The sequence below is a fragment of the Eptesicus fuscus genome, chromosome 16, assembly GCF_027574615.1.
Source record: "Eptesicus fuscus isolate TK198812 chromosome 16, DD_ASM_mEF_20220401, whole genome shotgun sequence".
Classification (NCBI taxonomy): domain Eukaryota; kingdom Metazoa; phylum Chordata; class Mammalia; order Chiroptera; family Vespertilionidae; genus Eptesicus; species Eptesicus fuscus.
In genome coordinates this window covers 55,784,532-55,804,129 of record NC_072488.1, presented here as the reverse complement: position 1 = coordinate 55,804,129, position 19,598 = coordinate 55,784,532, and the positions used below count along the sequence as shown (strand labels likewise).

General features: G+C 52.5%; 1 protein-coding gene across 1 annotated transcript in view; it reads right to left on the bottom strand.

Annotated features, from left to right (window-relative positions):
- Positions 1–13,719: 13,719 nt before the first annotated feature.
- FBLN7 (fibulin 7) overlaps positions 13,720–19,598 on the bottom strand; it is a 31,331-nt gene continuing 25,452 nt past the window's right edge. Inside the window, exons 7-10 of the mRNA XM_054728543.1 lie at positions 18,428–18,565; positions 17,458–17,595; positions 15,461–15,599; positions 13,720–14,155 (exon numbers count right to left, since the gene is read on the bottom strand). Coding sequence (XP_054584518.1) covers positions 13,783–14,155; positions 15,461–15,599; positions 17,458–17,595; positions 18,428–18,565 — 788 coding nt within the window. The 3' untranslated portion in view covers positions 13,720–13,782. The remainder of the gene's footprint in view (positions 14,156–15,460; positions 15,600–17,457; positions 17,596–18,427; positions 18,566–19,598) is intronic.

The window sequence follows — 19,598 nt, the reverse complement described above, 5'->3', positions numbered from 1 at the left end:
TGACTGATACATTTTTTTTTAGAGAGCTAGAGGTAGGGGGAGGGAGAGAGAGCCAACGATTTGTTGTCCCAGTTATTTATGTGTTCATTGGTTGATTCTTGTATGTGCCCTGACTGGGGACCAAACCTGCAACCTTGGGGTAGCAGGATGATGCCCCAACCAACTGAGCCACCTGGCCAGGCTGAGGAAGGCAGAATTCTAAGATGGCTCCCAAGACTCCTTGCCTGGCCACTCGAACCTCCTCTGAGTGGGCGTTACTGTGAGTGTGAGGGATTTCACTCCCACGACTCATTTACGATACAGATAAAGAGGAAGCAGTTTGACCTTTGATATAATTAAGGTCTTGGGTCAGTTGGTTTTGAGTTTAACAAAAAGGAGATGTTCCTGGGTGGGTCTCAACTGATCAGATGAACCCTTAAAAGACATTGGCACCTGCTGAAATCAAAGCCGAGAAGCAGAGGGAGGTCCTGCCGGCCTGGGAGCTGCCCTGCTGTGAGAGCCAGGGAACTTCAGTCTTCAGCCACCAGCATTTACTGAATTCTGCCAGCTACCGAATGGGCTTGCCAGAAGTGCTCCAAGCTCATTTGTACGTTCCCACCTCAGCCTTCGAATCGGCCATTTCCCAAAGGAGCCCAGAAGTTTTTTAATTGCGACAGTCTGGCCAGGTGAAGATGCCTTGAGAATATAGCTTCTTGTGAGCTGTCATATAGATCAAAAGTGACTGGGCCCTGGCCAAGTGGCTCAATGGTAAGTGTCAGCCCAGGCACTGAAGATCGAGGTTCGATTCCCGGTCAAGCACACATACCTGGGTTGCAGGTTCTATCCCCAGCCCTGGTCGGGGTGCATGCGGGAGGCAACCAATGGATGTGTCTCTCTCACATGGGTGTTTCTGTCTCTCCCCTTCCACCCTCTCTCTCAAAAAAAATTTAAAAAAATAAAAATCAAAGGAAAAATACCTTCAGGTGAGGAATTTTTAAAGAGCAACTGTTCGGGGGTTTTGAGGAGCTCCAAACCTGTTCCACTCACTGGGGACCCCAGGGTGCTGGCTTTGACAGTTCCTATAGTTGTGAGCTGGGAAGGAGGGTGAGATTGGGGCAAGTCATGGCCACCAGGCATTTACTACGACTCAGCTGTTTTTCTTGAGTAAATTCTCTTTGAATTCATCTGTTTGGACTTAATTTCCAGAGTTCTGAAAAAATGGCTTTAGCGGGTTTTGCCAGAGTTCTCTCGTGATTTGTGAAGTGCATTTTCAGAGATCCTCAGTCCCTGGCCCAGAAGTGGAAACCTGGCTCACTCTAAGTATTGTTTGACATCACAATACCTTCTTTTTAAATTTATATCTGCACTTTAGAAACCTTTGCTTGTGGCTGGCAGGGAGACGGACGGGTGCCCTCTGGGGTCCTTCCTCTCACAGCCCCCTTCCTGCCTGGCTGGCAGGGCTCATCCTCCTGGCAGGATGCTCCTCGCTCCTGGGTTTTGGGACATTCACTCGGCTCCAAACTTTTAAACTACCTTCTTAAGAGGTTCCACAGAAGTGGCCTTATTTATCATTCACATAAGTCTTAAATGAGTTTTGTATGCCAGCTGTATTAAAAAATATTTCAAATTTATTTGCCTGGATATGTTGCTTGGCGGGTATCTCTGTTATATAATAATATAAACTGGACTTTAATCTTGGACTTCCTGAACAAATTTGTGATTCAGCCCCAGGGCTGCTGACACACCAGCTCCTTTCAGCTTTCCATGCGCCTGCAGACTGGACGCCAACCTAAACTTCCCCCTGCAGCTGAACTCAGTTAGGTAAACCCGAGTCAACAGAAGTGCCCCTTATTTCAGCCAAACACACATAAAACAGCCATTTCAGTCCACGACGAAGGCAAACCTGGTCCCAGTGAATTCCTGATTGTCTCGGGGGCTGAATGCCTGTCCTTGTGCTGCCGTGAAGGGTTCTGTGTTCTCAGGAGCTGGGGAGGTGATGAGGCCGAGGCCCGCCTCCCGGCCCGCGGCTCTGGCTGCCAGCAGTTCTGCAGGCCCTGTGTTCTTTGGGACGCATCCTACAGCTAGATTTGTACCAGGAAAAGGAAAGAGAGGAAAAAGGGACCTTGACTTTTAAAGAGGGATGTGCAGGACCCTCCATCTGGGGCCAAAAGGCAAGACAGGGAAGGGGGAACCTGTGAGGAATGGGGAGACCCGGGAAATACTCAGCCAGGAAGACACTGCTGGTGCCCGGTGACATCGCTGCAAGAACACCGTCGCTGTAAGGAGGCTGTGAGGGGCTACATTCAGGACCGTGACAGGGCCTCCTGGCCCACCCACAGATTAGCAGGGCCAAGTCACAGGATTAGGAAATGGGGGTTCAGGACAGCCGGCGCCCACAGGCCCAGTCACCTGTGGGCCTCCAGACCTCACCCACGTCCTCTGCTGTTGGGCAGCTGTCGTGAACATCAGGCAAGGACCCTCACACCCCTCTCCCTCTCCTGGGCTCAGCAGCCCTACACCCCTGTCTCACGTTGCCCTCCCTCATGGTCTGGAAGCAGCACAAGGACATTCTGTCTTGTTCAAGGCTGCGTCCTGCGAGGATCGAGCTCATGACCGGCCCTCACTCGGTAGTCATGAAATCATTCAGGTGTTCAATATTAAAGGGGAACTGCTCTTTTCCTCCAACCATTTGAAAAATGGTGGGCCTCAGGTGAAGGCATGAAAAGGATTTTTTAATGTTGAAGCCTTGCAGTGGTAGAGGCCAAACAAGGAAACAGCACATATGGGAATGTGTGTCATTCTGCTCAAGTAATTCAAGAATTCCCCAGTCATGGGTGGAAGCAAAGGAGAGGAGGTAAGAGAGAACTGAGAGCCCTAGCCGGTTGGGCAGTGGTTAGTGTCAGCCCACGAACTGAAAGCTCTCAGGTTTGATTCCGACCAAGAGCATGTCCCTCGGTTACAGGTTCAATCCCTGGCCCCAGGTCAGGGCACGTGCAGGAGGCAACCAATTGACGTGTCTCTCTCACATTGATGTTTCTCTCTCAGTCGCTCCCTACTCCCTACCATTCTCTCTAAAAAAAAATCCATGGAAAAATATCCTCAGGCGAGGATTAACAAACAAAAGGAGAGAACTGAGAGGAAGTGAGAGAGAATGAGAATGTGAGGAAGCAGCTGTGGATCCCTATGCACAGCCAGGTGCATACACGCCTCCCTCTGACACTCAGGTGTGTGAGGTGTCCTGCAAGGCTTTGCACAGTTCTCTCGAGCAAGCCCTCCTCCTTTCTCATTTCCAAACCTGGGACTCTTAAGTGGTCCCCTCACCAACTACCTAGTACACACCTCACAGTTGCCCACCACACAACCACGGGCCCAGGGACCATGGTGGAGACCGCTGGTTGCTCAAGCTGGGAGTTGGACCCCACCTGCAGTCAACAGAGCCAGGTTCATCGCTTCCTGCAGCAAGAGAGAGATGGCATCTCAGGTCCTGGGCCATCTCAGCAGAAGGGCCTCGGGGAAAGAATTATGGAGCTTTTGAGACTAGAGGAAGTCACGGAGGGTCTTGGCAGGGGTGGGTCAGGTTGTATCAACTAGAGAGTGAGTGGTCTTGTGTTTCTGAGGGAGCAGGGGTCAGATGTTCATGTTTAGCCATTTGTGACACCAGCGCTCTGAAGGGTACAGTTTACAGGTGTGTGAGCCCTGGGGCAGCCTCTGAAATGCTGTATAGAGAGGGTGAGGGGAGGACAGCGGGAATCTGGGGCCTGCAGAGCCTGAGTGGGGAGTGGCTCCCATTCTGTCCCCAGTCCTCCAGGCTAATCCTTCCTTATCCCCACAGTCAGTGAATCTTTATGAAACGTGCTGATCGACCCTTTGTTTCAGCAGTGACTGCTGGAACAAGTAGAATGATCTCATCACTTGTTATAAAGTTAGCCAACTTCTCTTTCAAAAAAGAAAAACAGCCACCATGTTTGAAAATCAGCCCCCAGAGGGTCCCCAGTGACCCTGCACTCCCTGGGAGGTGCCCTGGCTAAGGCAGCAGCCGGCACACTGGTGCAGTAGTGCAGGGTGCTGACGACGGGCCCAGGGCTGCGGCGGGGGCTTTGGGCCAGACGTGTGTGCTCGGCAGCTGGTGGTACCCATGTTCCCGGATGGAGGGGACTGACTCTCGACAGATGTTCTGGAAGGGAGACTGGGGTACAGGGCATCTTAGTTTCCTGGGACTGCTGTATCAGTATCACAAATTAGGAGCCTAAAATCCACAAATGTCTTTCACAGTCTGGAGGCCAGAAGTCAGCTCAAGGTGTGGGAGGGTCCTTCCTGCCCATTCTGGCTTCTGGTGATTCCTGGCAATCCTTGGCATTTCTCGGCTGTGCAGCATAATGCAGTTGCTGCCTTCGTCTTCACCTTTCTTTTCTTCTAAAGATGCCAGTCATTGGATTAAGCCCCACCCTAATCTAGTAGGACCTCATTTTCCTCTAACTAATTGCATCTGCAAAAACCTATTTCCAAGCACCAGGTGTTAGGACTTGAACATATCTTTTTGGAGGACACTGTTCAGCCAGCAACACACGGCCTATCCTGCTCCCAAGACAGGAGGTTGGGACAGAGCTGGGTTTGCCTTTAGGACCTAACATCCCTCTGTGGGAGGGAAGGCTGCCTCAACCCTTCTCACCCGCCTGGTTTCCGGGTGTGTTTTTTACAGCTGGCACAGGGAGCTGAGAGCCTTCTGCTCCTCAGGCCATAGCATGACTTCACCAGCCCCTCATCAGGGGGTCTCTCTCATTTTTTCCTCTTTCTGCCCTGAATCACTCGGAATAGTAATGCTGGAGTAACAAACAATCCTAAAGTCTCCATGGCTTACAACAACAAAGGATGGTTTTCGCTCATTCTGGCCACATCGTGGTCAGCAGCTCCTGGTGTCCCTCGGCACCCGAGCTGACGGAGCGGGCTCACCTGAGGGAGTCACTTCCATGCTGGAGGGGCAAGGCCTGGGGGATCCGACCTCACAGTTCACAGCACAGCAGGTCCTGAGATTGGTGAGATGCTGTGGGGACTTAACTCCCGTTTATGTCCATCAGCCTGTGGTGAAACTGGTTTCATTATATGTCATTTCACTTAAAGTTGCAGAACGCATGACAATGTTAGTGAGGACTCACTGTATTGGCCTTGGGAGACCAGCACCCCTTCTTAGCCAGGACTCAGCCCACCGGGCCAGCCACTGGGCAGAAGTGGCGGCCTACCTCAGGCGCAGAGTGGGGACAACAGGAAAGATTTGGCCAAATTCACCAACATCTGCCACGAACACCAGGTTTTGTCTGTGGCTTGTCCGTCACGTTGCCCTTAGTTCCCGTGAAGAATCTGCTTATTAAGGAGGCCCTTGCCCCTGTTTTCTTCACACTTGTCTTTCTAATATTCCCTTCCCCAGCTGCCTCAGGGCCCTGCTCTTTAAAACTGAATTAAAGCCAAATTGGTGGCAGCATTCATGTTGGTTCTCATGAAGTTAGGGTCTTCAGTTACCAGTCCATGGAGGAGTCCTGAGCACCTGCCAGGGCAACCGAGATGCCTGAGCTGGTGGGGCCGGGTTCCAGACCAGGATGCTTGGGCTACAAATAGCAAGGCTCCATCTCAGACCCACTCACACCACAACCACGTCGCCACCTGTAACAGGAAGTCCAGAAGTGGAAGGTTCCAGGCGGATTCCCACTAGGACCCCAGTCCCCAGGCACCAGCTTCCCTTGTTGTCAGAAAACTGGCTTCTAGCATATTTCTTCTCATTCCCTCTGCCTGGACCGTCCCTGGACATGCAGCCCCCGGGGAACGCCATACATGGCTGCCTTGGGCTGGTCTCTGACACTCACTGGCTCAGGATGATGCACATTGGTTGCCTTGGAGCCTGGGAGTGAGGGTGGGGAGTCCCCTTCTCCTAAGAGGGGGGCTGAAATGAGGAGTGTATGAGTTTGCTGGGGCTGCCATAACCAAGTACCACAGACGGGGTGGCATAAACAACAAACCTTTATTTTCTCACAGTTCCAGAACTGTGATCACCAGAAGTCTGAGATCCAGGCGGCAGTCAGCAAGGTGGAATTCTTCTGCGGCCTCTCTCCTTGGCTTGTGTGGGCTGGCCTCCCCGCCCCACCTCCACGTGGCCCCCCTCTGTGTGTGTCTGTGTCCTAATCTCTCTCTATGAGGACATCACTCATATTGGAGCTGGGCCCCCCCGATGAGCTCACTGTAACCTTAGGTCTTTAAGGGCCCCATCTCCAAGTGCAGCCACATTCTGAGGCCCTGGGGTCAGGACTTCAACATAGGAACTTGGGGTGAGACACCGTTCAGCCCATACCAAGGAGGAAAGGCTTCTTTTCTGGAAGGCAGAAAGGGGACATGGATCCTAGATGGGGAACCAACAGCATCCGTGATTTGGGGAGAAACAGAAGCATCAGGTAAAGAAACACATTCAGTCCAAATAGTGAGATGTGTTTTTTAAAGAAAATGAAACAGGGTAAGGTGATCAGGGACACTGCAGGGGGGCGGCGGCATCGGCAAGGGTGGCTGGACGGCCCGAGAAGAGGACCTTTGGGCCACCCCAAGGGAAGAGCTGAGCAAGGTGGGATGAGCTTGGCGGAGTCAAGAAAGGAGGCTGGAGCGCATGGCAGCGTCCTCAGTGCACATGGCAGCGTCCTCAGTGTGGGCCAGGTGGGCCGGGGCCGGATGACTCAGGGCTCTGGGGGTCGGGCTGCATCTGCGATCGCTGCCTTTCCGGGAAATGGCGAATATACTGCAGAGACACACCTGTCCCCTGGGCAGGCTCAGCACTGGAGTGGGAGAGACACTGGTACCCAGAGCCCAGTGCTCAGCCCCACCTGGCACCCCTGCTGCTGGGCTAGGTGAGGAACACTCTCTTCCTGCGATGGAGCCTCATGGATGGGCAGGGAGGACACGTGGGTTTATGACACAGAGATCTTTACAGAAACATGACTCAGCGACTGTGAAAGACAGGCAAGCTGACTTTCATACAAGGGCCACTGCTCAGCCGCTGTACTCCTGCCTCGGTAAGCCAGGTGTGTGTGCTGAAGAGCCTGTTTTCCCCTCAAAAGTCTGTCTAAAAAGCTTCCTGGAGATAAAGACCTGGATTGCAACAATCTAATTCTTCCTTTAAAGGTGGCCAGATTCAGAAAACTCTGTCAGCGCAAACCCATTTTCCATCAAGTCTTATACTCTCTGGTCTGCAGGTCAGCAGACATTTCCGTGGCTTTGCCGATGCCGGGTTTTGTTGGAAATCCTCCTTGTGAGAGCGAGGATGCCCAGATGTGGCATTTGCCATGAGATTTCCTCTAATCAGAACCCTTGAAGAGCCAACTTCTCCAGACATTGGTGCCAACCCTGCCAATGGTCTCTTTCCCCTGACCTCTGACCCTGGTGAGCTTACAGCCCATTGAGCTTTGACTGTTTTCACTGTTGTCAAAGGTACCCCTTTGAGGTACAGGTGAGAGATCTCATCTCCCAACTTGAGTACAAACCCTGTCCGTGGCAGGACTGTCTGCTTGAACAGAGCACCCACAGAGCTTGAGCACGGAGGAAAGAACGCGGAGTTTCTGGGAAAGCACAGGAAGCAAGGTTTCACGGGACACGGGACACGGGACCCCACACACAGTGTAAAAATGGCCCGAAGGCCCTTTGAAACGTCTCAAATTCAACTCAACCCAATTCAGCAAGGACTCACGGGCCCATGCCCACTTCCCTTGACTCAGTGGGGCTTATGACTTCTTCGACCAGCAGAGTGTGGCACAGGTGACCCTCTGTGACTTCCCAGGTGGTCAGAAGGCTATGCAGCTTCTACCTTGTTTTCAGGACACTCACACTGGGAACCCTGAGCTGCCACATCAGAAGTGCCACCCTCTGCGGCCACCAGGCTCTGAGGAAGCTAACCCATGTGAAGAGTCCAAGGAAGGGGTCCGCTTGCCAGTCCTGTCTGCCAGGCCAGCAGGCAAGTGCGTGCACGACCCTCAGGTCACCTGGCCCCTGGCCAGGAGTGTTCGCTGCTGAGGGTTCCCAGCAGATGATGTGGAGCAAGTGAGAAGCATCTCCCTGCGCTCCATCGAGTTCCGGTGCATAGAGTCCATGAGCATAAAATGATTGTGTTAAGCTGCTAAGTTTGGGGACATTTTATAGCAGCATCAATAACCAAATGAAAAATGAGGTTCTGTCCCTGCAGGTCCCCCAGGGCCTCCTTTCCCTCCTTTTCCAAGTCAGCAACATTGTGTCTCCACGAAGCTGCCTTTGCTTTGTGCACAGGAACCCACTGTGGTCGCCCCAGGCCTCCGCATATCCCCTCTGCATTCCCACACTCCAAATTCCGAGTCACAAGCCGAACACCAGGAGCCGGGGTCTGTTACTACACACGATGACAGTGTTTGCAAAATCTGGGCTAATGGATGGTCGAGCTGCACACATTCCCCGCGTGCTGACCGCCCTCATTTGCTGCTTTCATTTTCATAGCACTCACCCCTCCCTGAAATCACAAGTCTTTCTTGTTTACATGCTCATTATCTTCTCATTTGCTGAAATGGAAGCTCCGTGAGGTCAGGGTCCCTGACAGTCCACCCATTATATCCTAAACAACTATATCCACCCATTATATCCTAAACCTGGAACACAGGAGACATTCAGGAATTTTCATGCCGTTTATAAAAACCTACAGATTTTCAAATGTATAGGTAAAAGCCACAAAAGCCTGCCTTCCACCTCTGCAGTGCGAGCTGGGTAAGGGCTGAGGCGGTGGCTGGTGGAACGTGACCACTGAGTGTGATGTCACGTCTCTCCCGGGCACATGCTCAGATCCCCACAAACCCATCAAGTTTACTGTGACTCTGCAGTGGTATTTTGTTTTAAATGTATTTTCCTTTTTGTTTGCTTGTGTTGGAGGTGCTACACTTTGAAAAGAAGGTGAGTTTGTTTTGCCCTGGCTGGGGTGTGGCTCAGTTGGTTGAGTGTCATCCCGTGTACCCAAAGGTTGCAGTTCGATTCCTGGTCAGGATACATGCCTGGGTCGAAGGCTCACTCCCCAATAGGAGGTGTGCAGGAGGCAGCCGATTGATGTTTCTCTCTCCCCTTCCCTCTTTCTTTAAAATCAATAAAAACAAACGTTTTTAAAATTTAGTTTAAGGAACAAGAAAATAAGGTGATTTTTAAAAGTTATCCGAAAACCTAGCTAACTTTTCTTTCTGGGGAGCCAGTGATCCCGTGGCTTGTCTCCTCGCTTCCTGGTGGCTGTTGACCGCCACTCAGGAGTCCAGTGCGAGCGGGCAGGCAGGCTGGCTGTGGAGTAGCCCTCCACTCAGGCCTCTCTGTCCTTCTGGGGGTAGGTGGGGGGAGCTTTGTGCAGATGTGAGAACCAGGGACACCCCTGGGCCTTGTTTGGTTCAGGAACATGACTCTCATGCATTGTTGTTGGGAAGAAAAAGTAGAATAGAATCCTTATGGAGGGAAAACTGGCCCCGGAGATACAAAGGCAAAAATACAAAAAGACAAATGCATGTTGCTGCAGTATTTTTAATATGAAAGGACTGGAAACAAACCCAAATGTCAATCAAGGGTGGCTGGTTGGATAAACACTGTCCTTATAACAGAGCACTTTATAGGAGAACGTTCTGTCCGGTGCTATGGGGTGTTAATATATTCCATATATACTGTTAAGGGGAAAAGCAGGACCAAGGAAAGTTAAAACAGCATGCTATCCTTCACCATCTGCTTACAGTGTTTTAAATGGAGGGGTAAAATGGGAAAAGATATTGATTATCTATGGCAGAAAAAAGGTAATAGGATGGAGGGAATATAAAATACAGACGTCTCTGAATACAGCCCATGTTGTGGATTTGACTTTGGAACCATGTAAATAATTTACCTAATTATAAAAAAAATTAAAATTAAAAAGCAGTCTCTAAAAATTTAAGCAAAACCAAGTGAATAACCATAACCCTAATTCAAATTTGGGGTATAACCACAGAGAGAGAGGAACTGTTCTGAGTTATTTTAAAAACAGTAACTTGACTGTACATCCCTAATGGCATCGACCTAGGATAGTAAGAATTGCAAAAGAAAACTTGGCATTGTCATTCTGAGGATTTAAGACAATGTGTGACTATTTTGGTAATTTTGAGAAGGGTCTTTTTTAAATGAGAGAAAAAAAGAGCAGGTGTAAGGTCAATGAAGTTACATTAAAAACGCTACAGTCTTGAGTTGAATTGGGAATACCAATATAAACTCATGTAGTGTTTTTCTCTTTAAAGAAAAACCTAAGAGTACATATTTCCTAGTTCTGTCCACAAAACCAAGAAACAACGACCAAACCACTACCACTGAGCACTCCTAGCACCAGAGTTTGAGCTCTAATGATCATTCCCCACTGAAAGGAACCAGAGTCCTAGGGGAGATGGATGGCTTCAGGGCTGTGGCACAGAATATACTAGATGAGCTTGAAAGATCTTGTCAAGATCACTACAAACTATCAAAGACCACCAGGGTCGTGTCACAAGGAATCAGCCAACTTGAAGCAGTTCCCAAGCCAGAGGCAGCACCATCTGAGCAACGGGAAGACTGAAACTGCAGTGCATTGAAACTACATCGGCTATGTTTAAGCCTCTAGTTTATCACCTACTCAGCACACAAAACACTTCTCCCTCTATCCACCTAGGACACTGATAAAGAAGAAACAGTCAAGAAATTTTCCTGCCTTTCCTATACAGACCAAACCTCAGGATAACGAAATAATTGATGAAAAGAGGTTTCTCTTTAGAAATGTGCCAGCTAATAAACAAAAAAGAAACAACAGCACCAGGATATCATTTGCAACGCCTAATGGAGTCATGGATCTGTCAATAACCATTAATGGCTGCAAACATCAGAAAAGAAGAGTCAACAAGAGATTCTATAGCTCTCACTGGAAGTAATCTTGCAAAACTAAACCTAAAGGGACCCTGATTAAATCTCTCTCTATAAACATCTATATATAAAAAAGCCTAATGGACCGTTATGACTGGTTGACCGAAGACGCTCAATGCAGGAGCTGCCCCCTGGTGGTCAGTGCGCTCCCACAACTAACCTCCCATTGCCAGCCAACCTCTTGTGGTCACCCACACCTGGCTGGACAGCCCCGAGGCCCTGACTGGGACTGGGTGACACTGCCTGATCAGCCCCGATCACTGGTCAGGCCAAGGGACCCCACCCATGCACGAATTCATGCACCAGGCCTCTAGTTGATATATAAAAAAACAGAGAGGACAGAGGAACACATTAAAAGACATAACAGAGATGCATCCAAGAAAACCCAGACTGTGAGAAATTCTACAGGACAAATAACCCCGTCCATTGTCTTCTAATAAGCCTCCAGGTTCTCCAAACAAACATATGCTAAGATGTACAGATGAATGGAGACTAAAGAGGCATATCAAAAAATTATAAATCATGGACCCAGAAAATCATGGGCCATTCAGAAATATTTGAAGGTATTAAGGAATTATTGCTAATTTTTAGGTATGATTGGAATTGAAGTTGTGCTTTTTTAAAAGTACTTAGGGTTTAGAAATACATGCTGGAACATTTACAGATGAAATGCTACGAGTGATGTCCAGGATCTGCTTCAGAATCATCATTGGGGGGTCAGAGTAGAGATGTAAGAGACTGACCGTGTGTTAATCACTGAGGCTGGTGATTCGGACATGGGCTCATTACACTAGTCTCTCTGCTTCTGTGTGTATTTGCAACTGTGCACGATACAAAGTTTGAAAACCCCACTGCCAAATACTAGGAACTTATGCCTCTTGGCAAGGGTACAAGTTAATGCTGTAACTGTTAGCTACTCTGGCCTGGCACAGATTGTGAAGGGACAAAGGAGAGTTGGCTTTCACAGAGAACGTGAGGTGAGAGAGAAGAGAGAACTCTATCAGGTATTACCCCCGGAGAAGGCCCAGGCATGATCCACAGGAGGGCCCGAGCAGCCGGCACGCTATGTGGTTCTGCGAGGGCAGATCTCGGGTGCAAACCACTGCTTTAGACTGGCCTGTGTGGCATCCAAGTCATCAAGTCATCGTCTCACAGTGCAGGTGGGGCACCTGTCCTGGAGACACCCCCCCCCCTCACCTGGAGCTGTCCCTACCCCAGCAAGGAATGGGAGCACACCGCTGGGACACCTCAATTTCAGGAATGTGGCCAGGCCCTTGGACTCTCCCACCTGGCCTTCTGCCCAGGGGACTGGGTGACATGCAGGCTTCTGATCTGTCACAGCACCGCTTGGAAATACAAGGCTTGGGTAACAGTTTCAATAGTCTTGTAACAACCTGGAAAGCAGATTGGCAGGCCCTGGTTCTGCTGTGGCAGAGATGACAGCTAAATCCATGGGAGGAGCCAAAACCGGTTTGGCTCAGTGGATAGAGCGTCAGCCTGCGGACTCAAAGGTCCCAGGTTCGATTCCGGTCAAGGGCATGTACCTTGGTTGCGGGCACATCCCCAGTAGGGGGTGTGCAAGAGGCAGCTGATCGATGTTTCTCTCTCATCGATGTTTCTAACTCTCTATCCCTCTCTCTTCCTCTCTTCCTTTTATTTATTTAAAAAATCAATAAAATATATTTAAATCCATGGGAGGAGAAAAACGTCACTCACTCTTCGTCTGACAAATTAAGACAAGGATAGTGTCCCAGAAACAGCCTGATGTGGGCTTCACCACTCACCTGGCAACACACGTCCTCTGGCTCCATCTTACACCAAGGCAATCACAAAGTGTTTTTAAATAATGCACCTGTGATGAATCTCACCTAGATGAACATGTATTCGGATACTGACACCTCCTCACGGCTCAGCCAACTTCTAAGTTTTAACCTGAATGGTGTCTCCCACTCCCGCCCCGCCCTAGCCGGTCACTGCAGCGTCTCCCACCCTGGCTCTTCCATCAGAAGCAGAAGGCCTGGGATCAGTGGAATTCAAGCACCTTCTTAAACTCCCCACAGCCAGGTGTTGCCTCACCAATCTCCCATTTGGCCAGGCCGGATTTCCCCTGGGGGAGCAATCCCACATTCACCCGTGTGTTCTTCCTAAGTCATTCATCTTAGTGGGTGCGCCTGGACAGGAAGAGGAACAGGGCCAGCTCATGTTCAGGGGCAGGCCAGGTGGCAGGGAGAAGCAAAAGGCTTTACTTACTCAGTTAGAATACCAGACTATGTTTTGAGATACGATTTCTCAAAAGGAATTAATTCAGGCAGAATCTACTCTTTAATGGCGGTCTCTTGGTCTAGAAGAATCAGTGTGGGGGTCCCGGGCCCTGCATCCCTCTCTGGCGAGAAGGCACGTCACAGAGGGGACACAGACAACAGCAGAACACTAGGTTGTGGCCGAGGACCCACCCCGGGCCACGCACACAGGGCACAGTCTGACCCTCGGCATGACTGTCATCATATAGGACTCGCAACCACCTCAGACATCCATGAGCCTCCCCTCCCCAGCTAGCTCAAACCCACAATGCCATTCGCACAGCATTTTCAAAAGCTGCCCATTCCCCTGGAAAAGAGATTTTAGAAAATTAGTGCATCATCAAAGGGAACAACCTTAAAGCAGAAAACAGAAGCGATGGCAGCGGTTTGGGTTTTGTGGCTGCCCGTCCGTGCGACTGTGGGCCAGCGTGCAGCGCTGCCCTGGATACCTGGTGCCTAGGCAGGTGGGCAGGTGGGCAGGGAGGGCCAGTGTCTCGCAGTCAGTGCCCACAGCCGAGGCTTTGAAGAGACGTGAGCCCAGATCGCCACGCCCCGTGCTCAAGCACCCTCAGAAGTCATACGGGGACACGAAGATGGTGACCTTGGACACGTGGTTGGCCTGGAAAGCGCGGTCTAGGTATTCTGACATGTCAACGTCCACCTCCAGCGTCTGCGGCCCCTCCAGGGGCTGGACGAGGATCAGCTCCCCGGTCTGGCGGTCTGCGCGCTGCATCACAAAGTGGCCGCGGCTGTTCCCACCGACGATGCCAAACCGCAGGCTGTTGGGTCCGGGTCGGCCGGGCACCGAGGCCATGGCCATGCGGAAGAGCGTGATGGGCGTTGTCAGGTTGGAGGGCAGAGACAGGTAGTGGAAGGAGATAGTCTTGGGCAGGTGGTGGCAGGGTCTGCTGTCCATGGGGCAGGGGTTTCGCTCACATTGACTGGATCAGAGAGGCAAGATGTAGGCAGTCAGCCTCCGGGAGACGCAGAGGGGCTGCCCTGGCCCGGCTTGTCCCCTGCCTGCCCTCTTGCAGAGGCCATTGGAGTGACCTCTCCCAGCCACTGGTCCCCTCACCACAGGTGCCTGCAGCTACAGGCAAGTGAGTGTGGCTGGCGTCAAGGTGGCCAAGGGAGAGGCACTCCCCTAACCCACTTGTGTATGCGTGTGCGTGTTCCTGTGTGTGTGTGTGAGTGTGCATGTGGGTGTGGGTGTGCAGGTATGCTATTACCATAGCTGTTACAGAAAAATAAAGCCAGGGGAGATTAAATAGCAATGGTGATGCTGTGTTCAGACCAGGCCCTGTCTGCACATGCTGAGACCTCCATCGAATGTGGGGGCCCAAGCAGGTAGCCGGGGACCTCCTGGGATATGGCGCTCCCCATGCTGAACTTCCTAAATCTCTAAGGGTCACTCATTCCTACAGCAGCAAACTCTCTCTGCCTTAACCATGTGGGGCCAGGGGCCGGAGGAAGGGCTGGCATGTCCCACAGGAACACGGATGAAGGTAAGCTAATTTGGTGAGTCTCCTCATCATGGGAATTGATGCAGGTTGAATACTACGTCTGGCTGTTAATCAAGGATGTCCCCAGGCCTAAGATGTGTAGGCCCCTCTGTCCTTCACTCTCACTAAACAGCTGCCACGCGCAGGGCCTGCCTTTCTCACCGCTACCCCTCTCCTGTAGCCCCCAAAGCACTTCAAGTATCTAAGCAGGCGAAGCGGGTTCGTTCTAAAGACGACGCTAGAGCTCTTGGGATCTTTTTAGAAGAAAATGCACGAACTTTGTCCTGGTTGTAGTTATTCTCCTCAAAGGCCTGTCTCCCATCTTTCAAAAGGAAAAAGCTCTATTAAAGCGCGTGGCTCCCAGGAGCCCTTCTAGCACCGCGGAAAAGCCGGTGACACAGGTTAGCAAAGCGCGCAGGATGCGCTGCGTGAGCACCAGAAGGTGGTCCTCTCCCAAATCAGTGTGATGGACACCTGCCTCCTGGCCGCATCACCCGGCCGTCTTCCCTCCCTGAAGCGCCCGCGCCCTCCGCGTCCGCAGGCAGCACTGGGAAATGACTCCTGTCGGGCAAACTGGGTTCCGACTGCACAGAGCAGCGATGCAGGTTCTGCAACCACTAAAGGGACACAGGAGCTCAGAGAACCCAGACTCCCAGATCCGCCCCTTTCATCTTTCCTCCGATGTAACTGCACCTTCTCCCAAGACCACTTGGAAAACCCAGCCCAGCCACGTGGGATACTCACAAGGGAGAAGTCTTCACGTAGCTCACGTTGCCGCTGCCCTCCGGGCACTCAGGGCTGACACACTGGAAGCCTCCACCAGTGTTGATGCATGTGGTCCCCCGGGGACACAGGTGCTGTGAGCTCCCACACTCATCAATATCTGAAATACGGGCACCCAGTTAGGGTGAAGACCGCTGACGTCCCCTCCATCACTGGCAGGGCCACCGGAGTGTGGTGTCCCACACGTTCTAATCTTTCCAAATGTTCATGCTGTTTCTTAGAGTGGGGACCTCTCCTCCCGGGATCCTGTCCTCCCTCCTGGGTGTGACAGCTTGCAGGGGGCTGGACAGCACGAAGGAGTGCTCCTGCCACAGTGCTTCTCTCAGACCTGCCTCGTCCGCCAAGGTGCCCTGCAGTCTCCCCTCCATGGCTGTTATCACGCCCTTTATGATCAAATCATTGAAAGCTTCCTACTCGGCCTCACCCCATGCCCAAAGCAGATGGCCTCCCGCTCCTCTGTATGAGTTCTCTGCTCCCTTCACAGGTGAGTTTCCCCACTGAAGTGTGTGTTTCTTCCCAACCCCACACAAACACTGTAGGTCGGACAGATGGAAGAACAAATGAATGAGAGATGGATGGGTGGATGGGTGGATAAATGAATGGATGAAAAAGATGAATGGATGGGTGGATAGATGGAGGAGACAGATGGAGATGGATGAGAGAGATGGAATGATCGGTGGATGGACAGATGATGGCTATCTGGATACCTTCTCCTACACCAATCCCAGGTTACCATTTCTCTGAGTCCTGCAGTGGAACCTCAATAGGATGTCACTGGGGAGCCACCTCCTCTCGGTTCCCACAGCCTATGGAGCCTTCTGCCCTCTCTTCCTCCTCCTTCTCCCCCAGCAGCTCAGAGCCACAGTCCAGGACCAGCTGGGTTCTCTTCTGTGTCCTGTCTCCGTGGGTGACAGCCGAGGAACACGGATTTGTCCCTCCTCTAATGTGAGGCGGCCTGGGCTAGCAGACCCAGTTTTCTGCAACCAAGAGACCTGCTATAGCATCAGGGTTCCAGGGCTGAGATGTGGGGTGATCACACCAGGGCACAGCGGCTGTAAGGTGCTTCCCTTTCAGCTTTCAGGTGGAGATGCAGGCCTGCACCAGCCATGGAGAAGGCGCATTACACCCGGGGCCTCATGTCTCCTCCCGATTGCAGGGCAGGGGGCCCAACTGGCTGCTCTTCCTTTGGGTCCAACCCTGGCTAAAGGCACCACTGAGTGGGAGGACACGGCCTGACCTTGCAAGCAGGTACTTGCAGAAGGTCACAAGAGACTATTTGCCAGGATGGTTAAGCAACTCGCTTTCCTATTTATGTCACTGCCAGTGCAGCCTGATGAGAGGTCCTTTTGTTGGTGGCCTTTTTGTTGTTATTTATTGATTTCAGAGAGAGGGAGGGAGCGGGAGAAAGAAATAGAAACATTAATGAGAGAGAATCATTGATCAGCTGTCTCCTGCACGCCCCCTACTGGGGATCGAACTACAACCTGGGCATGTGCCCTGATTGAGAATCGAACTGCTCATGGGTCAATGCTCAGCCACTGAGCCACACCTGCCAGGCTGTTGGTGTTTGTTTTTTTTCCCCCCAAGTATATTTTTATTGATTTCAAAGAGGAAGGGAGAGGGAGAGAGAGATAGAAACATCAATGTTGAGAGAGAATCATTGATCGCCGTCTCCTGCATGCCCCCTACTGGTGATTGAGCATGCAACCCGTGCATATGCCCTTGATCAGAATCACACCCAGGACCCTTCAGTCCACAGGCCGACGCTCTATCCACTGAGCCACACTGGCCAAGCTGCTGGTGGATTTTTAAAGACTGAATATATCCGAGACTTTGACCCCCAGAACCTCCACTGCATCCCATTCTGAAGTCCTGGCTGGTCCCAGGAGTAGCAGTGACCAGGTGCGGAGAGCCCCTCTCAGCCCCACAGCACCTGCCTCTGGTGCAGGTTCACTCACCCTCACAGCTCTTCCTGTCGGGCAGGGTCCGGTACCCGCTGGGGCAGGCACAGCGGTAGGAGCCAGGTGTGTTCACACAGGTGTGCATGCAGAGCCGGGGGCGCCCCTCCTGCTCATAGAGCTCACATTCATTCACATCTGGGGACAGAAGTGCCTGGGATAACTCCGGGGGCCATGCAGTCAGCCCTGTCCTCAGCAGAGCATGGGAAGCGGGGCGGGGGGTGGGGGGAGGGGAGAGAGAAGTGGGCACTCCCATTCTGCTGAGCCAAGGGCCAGAGGGCATAGGGAGGAGTGAGGGAGCTGACCAGGCAGCTTCCAAGGCTCCTCCATCTAAGGCTGAAGTCCCTGGAAAGGGAGACCCCACAGAGGCTGGCCAAGCAGGGCCCCAGGGCAGCCCAGAGAGACAGTCCCTGCTTCACCCCCAGACTCCCGGCCTAGTTTGTGGCCCCCTCAAAACCTCTTTGGGTTTTGTTTCTGCTGCAGTAAAATGAGGCTGTTGGCACCAACTGACCAATTCTCAGGTCCGAACCACTGGTCTGAGTTGTTTACAGAAGGAGCTTTGGAGGGTAAGATGGTCACTAGAAGTGGCCTTGTCCATACAGCTAAGCCCACCTCTGTGATTCCAGCCAGGATGCAGGGACAAGAGGCTCAAGGCCAGGTTCTGACTTGGGGGTGAGCCTGGGACCCCTGGCTACTTGCTCATGATGGCCGCCTCCCGCCATGTCTAGGTGTCAGCTCCGTCTTAGCAGCCACCAGGTCAGCAGGAACCGGAAACCACAGTGGATGGGACCTCTCAGGCTGCGCTCCTCCTTCGTGCTCTGGGTGCGGGCTGGGTGCGCCCATAGGTGGGTGGGCGGAGGTGGTGCCCCTTCCCTCCTGCGTCCCCCCTGCTGTGCCCATCCCTGGCTGGTGGGTGCCCTATTGTGTCCTCCCCACTTCGCGTCTCCTCCCCGCGCGCCCGCCCACCTACCCTGGCAGACGCTGTCGCCGCCAGCAGAGCCGCTCAGCTGGAAACCGGCCTCGCAGCTGCAGTGCCGGGTCCTCTCCACCTGCGCGCAGCGGGGCGCGCGGCTGAAGGCGGGGTCGTCGGCCTGGCGCTCGGGGGCGACTGCGGGGAGAAGATGAGTCAGGGCCACCCCCTGTCCCCCTGGACCTCAGGAAAGCCGAGGAGCCAGAAGAAGAGCTCACTCTGCAGGGGGAGGAAGCGGGGGGATTCACCAAAACCCCCATGCACGGCCCACCCAGGGTGCGCGGCACACACGCCGCACCCCCCAAAGCCAGGCTGAGGGCGAAGGTGGGCGAAATGGCCTCTCTGTTCAGAAAGGCTTCACACTCAGGCAGCGCTAACAGCCGGCACCGCAGTTCACACCTCTGCTGGAGGGTTCTTTCGTGTTGTGTTCTTTTTCTTTTCTACAGTGTCTGCGCTTTTGGTTTGTTTTTGAACCAAGAACAGAAATAAATGTTCTCATCAGAAAAAAAGTGTTCGTTTTTGGAAGTTGTCAAAGGATGTGCGTGCTCTCACGTGGTTGGGGAGGCTGTAGAGGAATGGGGGTGAAAGGAAGGGGATGCACAACAGAACACAGACTGTGGGGTTCCACTTAGTGGTCCTGAGAGGAGTCGGAGACAGAAGTAGCAGGGTGGCCAGGGGAGGGACTGGGTGCGGAGTTCCAGCTCCGCACCGTGAAAAAGCTCAGGGATGGATGGCTGCAGGCCCAGGATGAGGCTGCCCTGCCGGCCCAGGGCCCCTCCAGCTGGTCGCCTGGGGGCTGCTCTCTGTCAGAGGGAAGGTGGGAGGCAGGCCCCTCTGGGCAGCCCCACGGCCTCTCCTCCTTACAAACAGGACAGAAAGGGAAACGGGCCCCTCACAACCTCGCTCCGCCTCCCCTCTCGGCCCTTGCCACAGCCTGCTGCAGGAGCTCAGACTCAGTGCCCGAACCTGCCACTGAAGCCTACACTTAAAATGGCAACTTTTCTGTTGTGTGTATTTTATCACGACAGAAAAAACAGAAAAAAAGGTGAATGGGTTTAAGAGGAAGTACTGAGCGAGAGACTCCCCCCCAGGGAGCCGGAAAGACACAGGTGAGTAAGCTCCCCAGGCGTCTGCTAGAAGGTCCACGGATGCTGCGAGGCAGGAGCTGGCT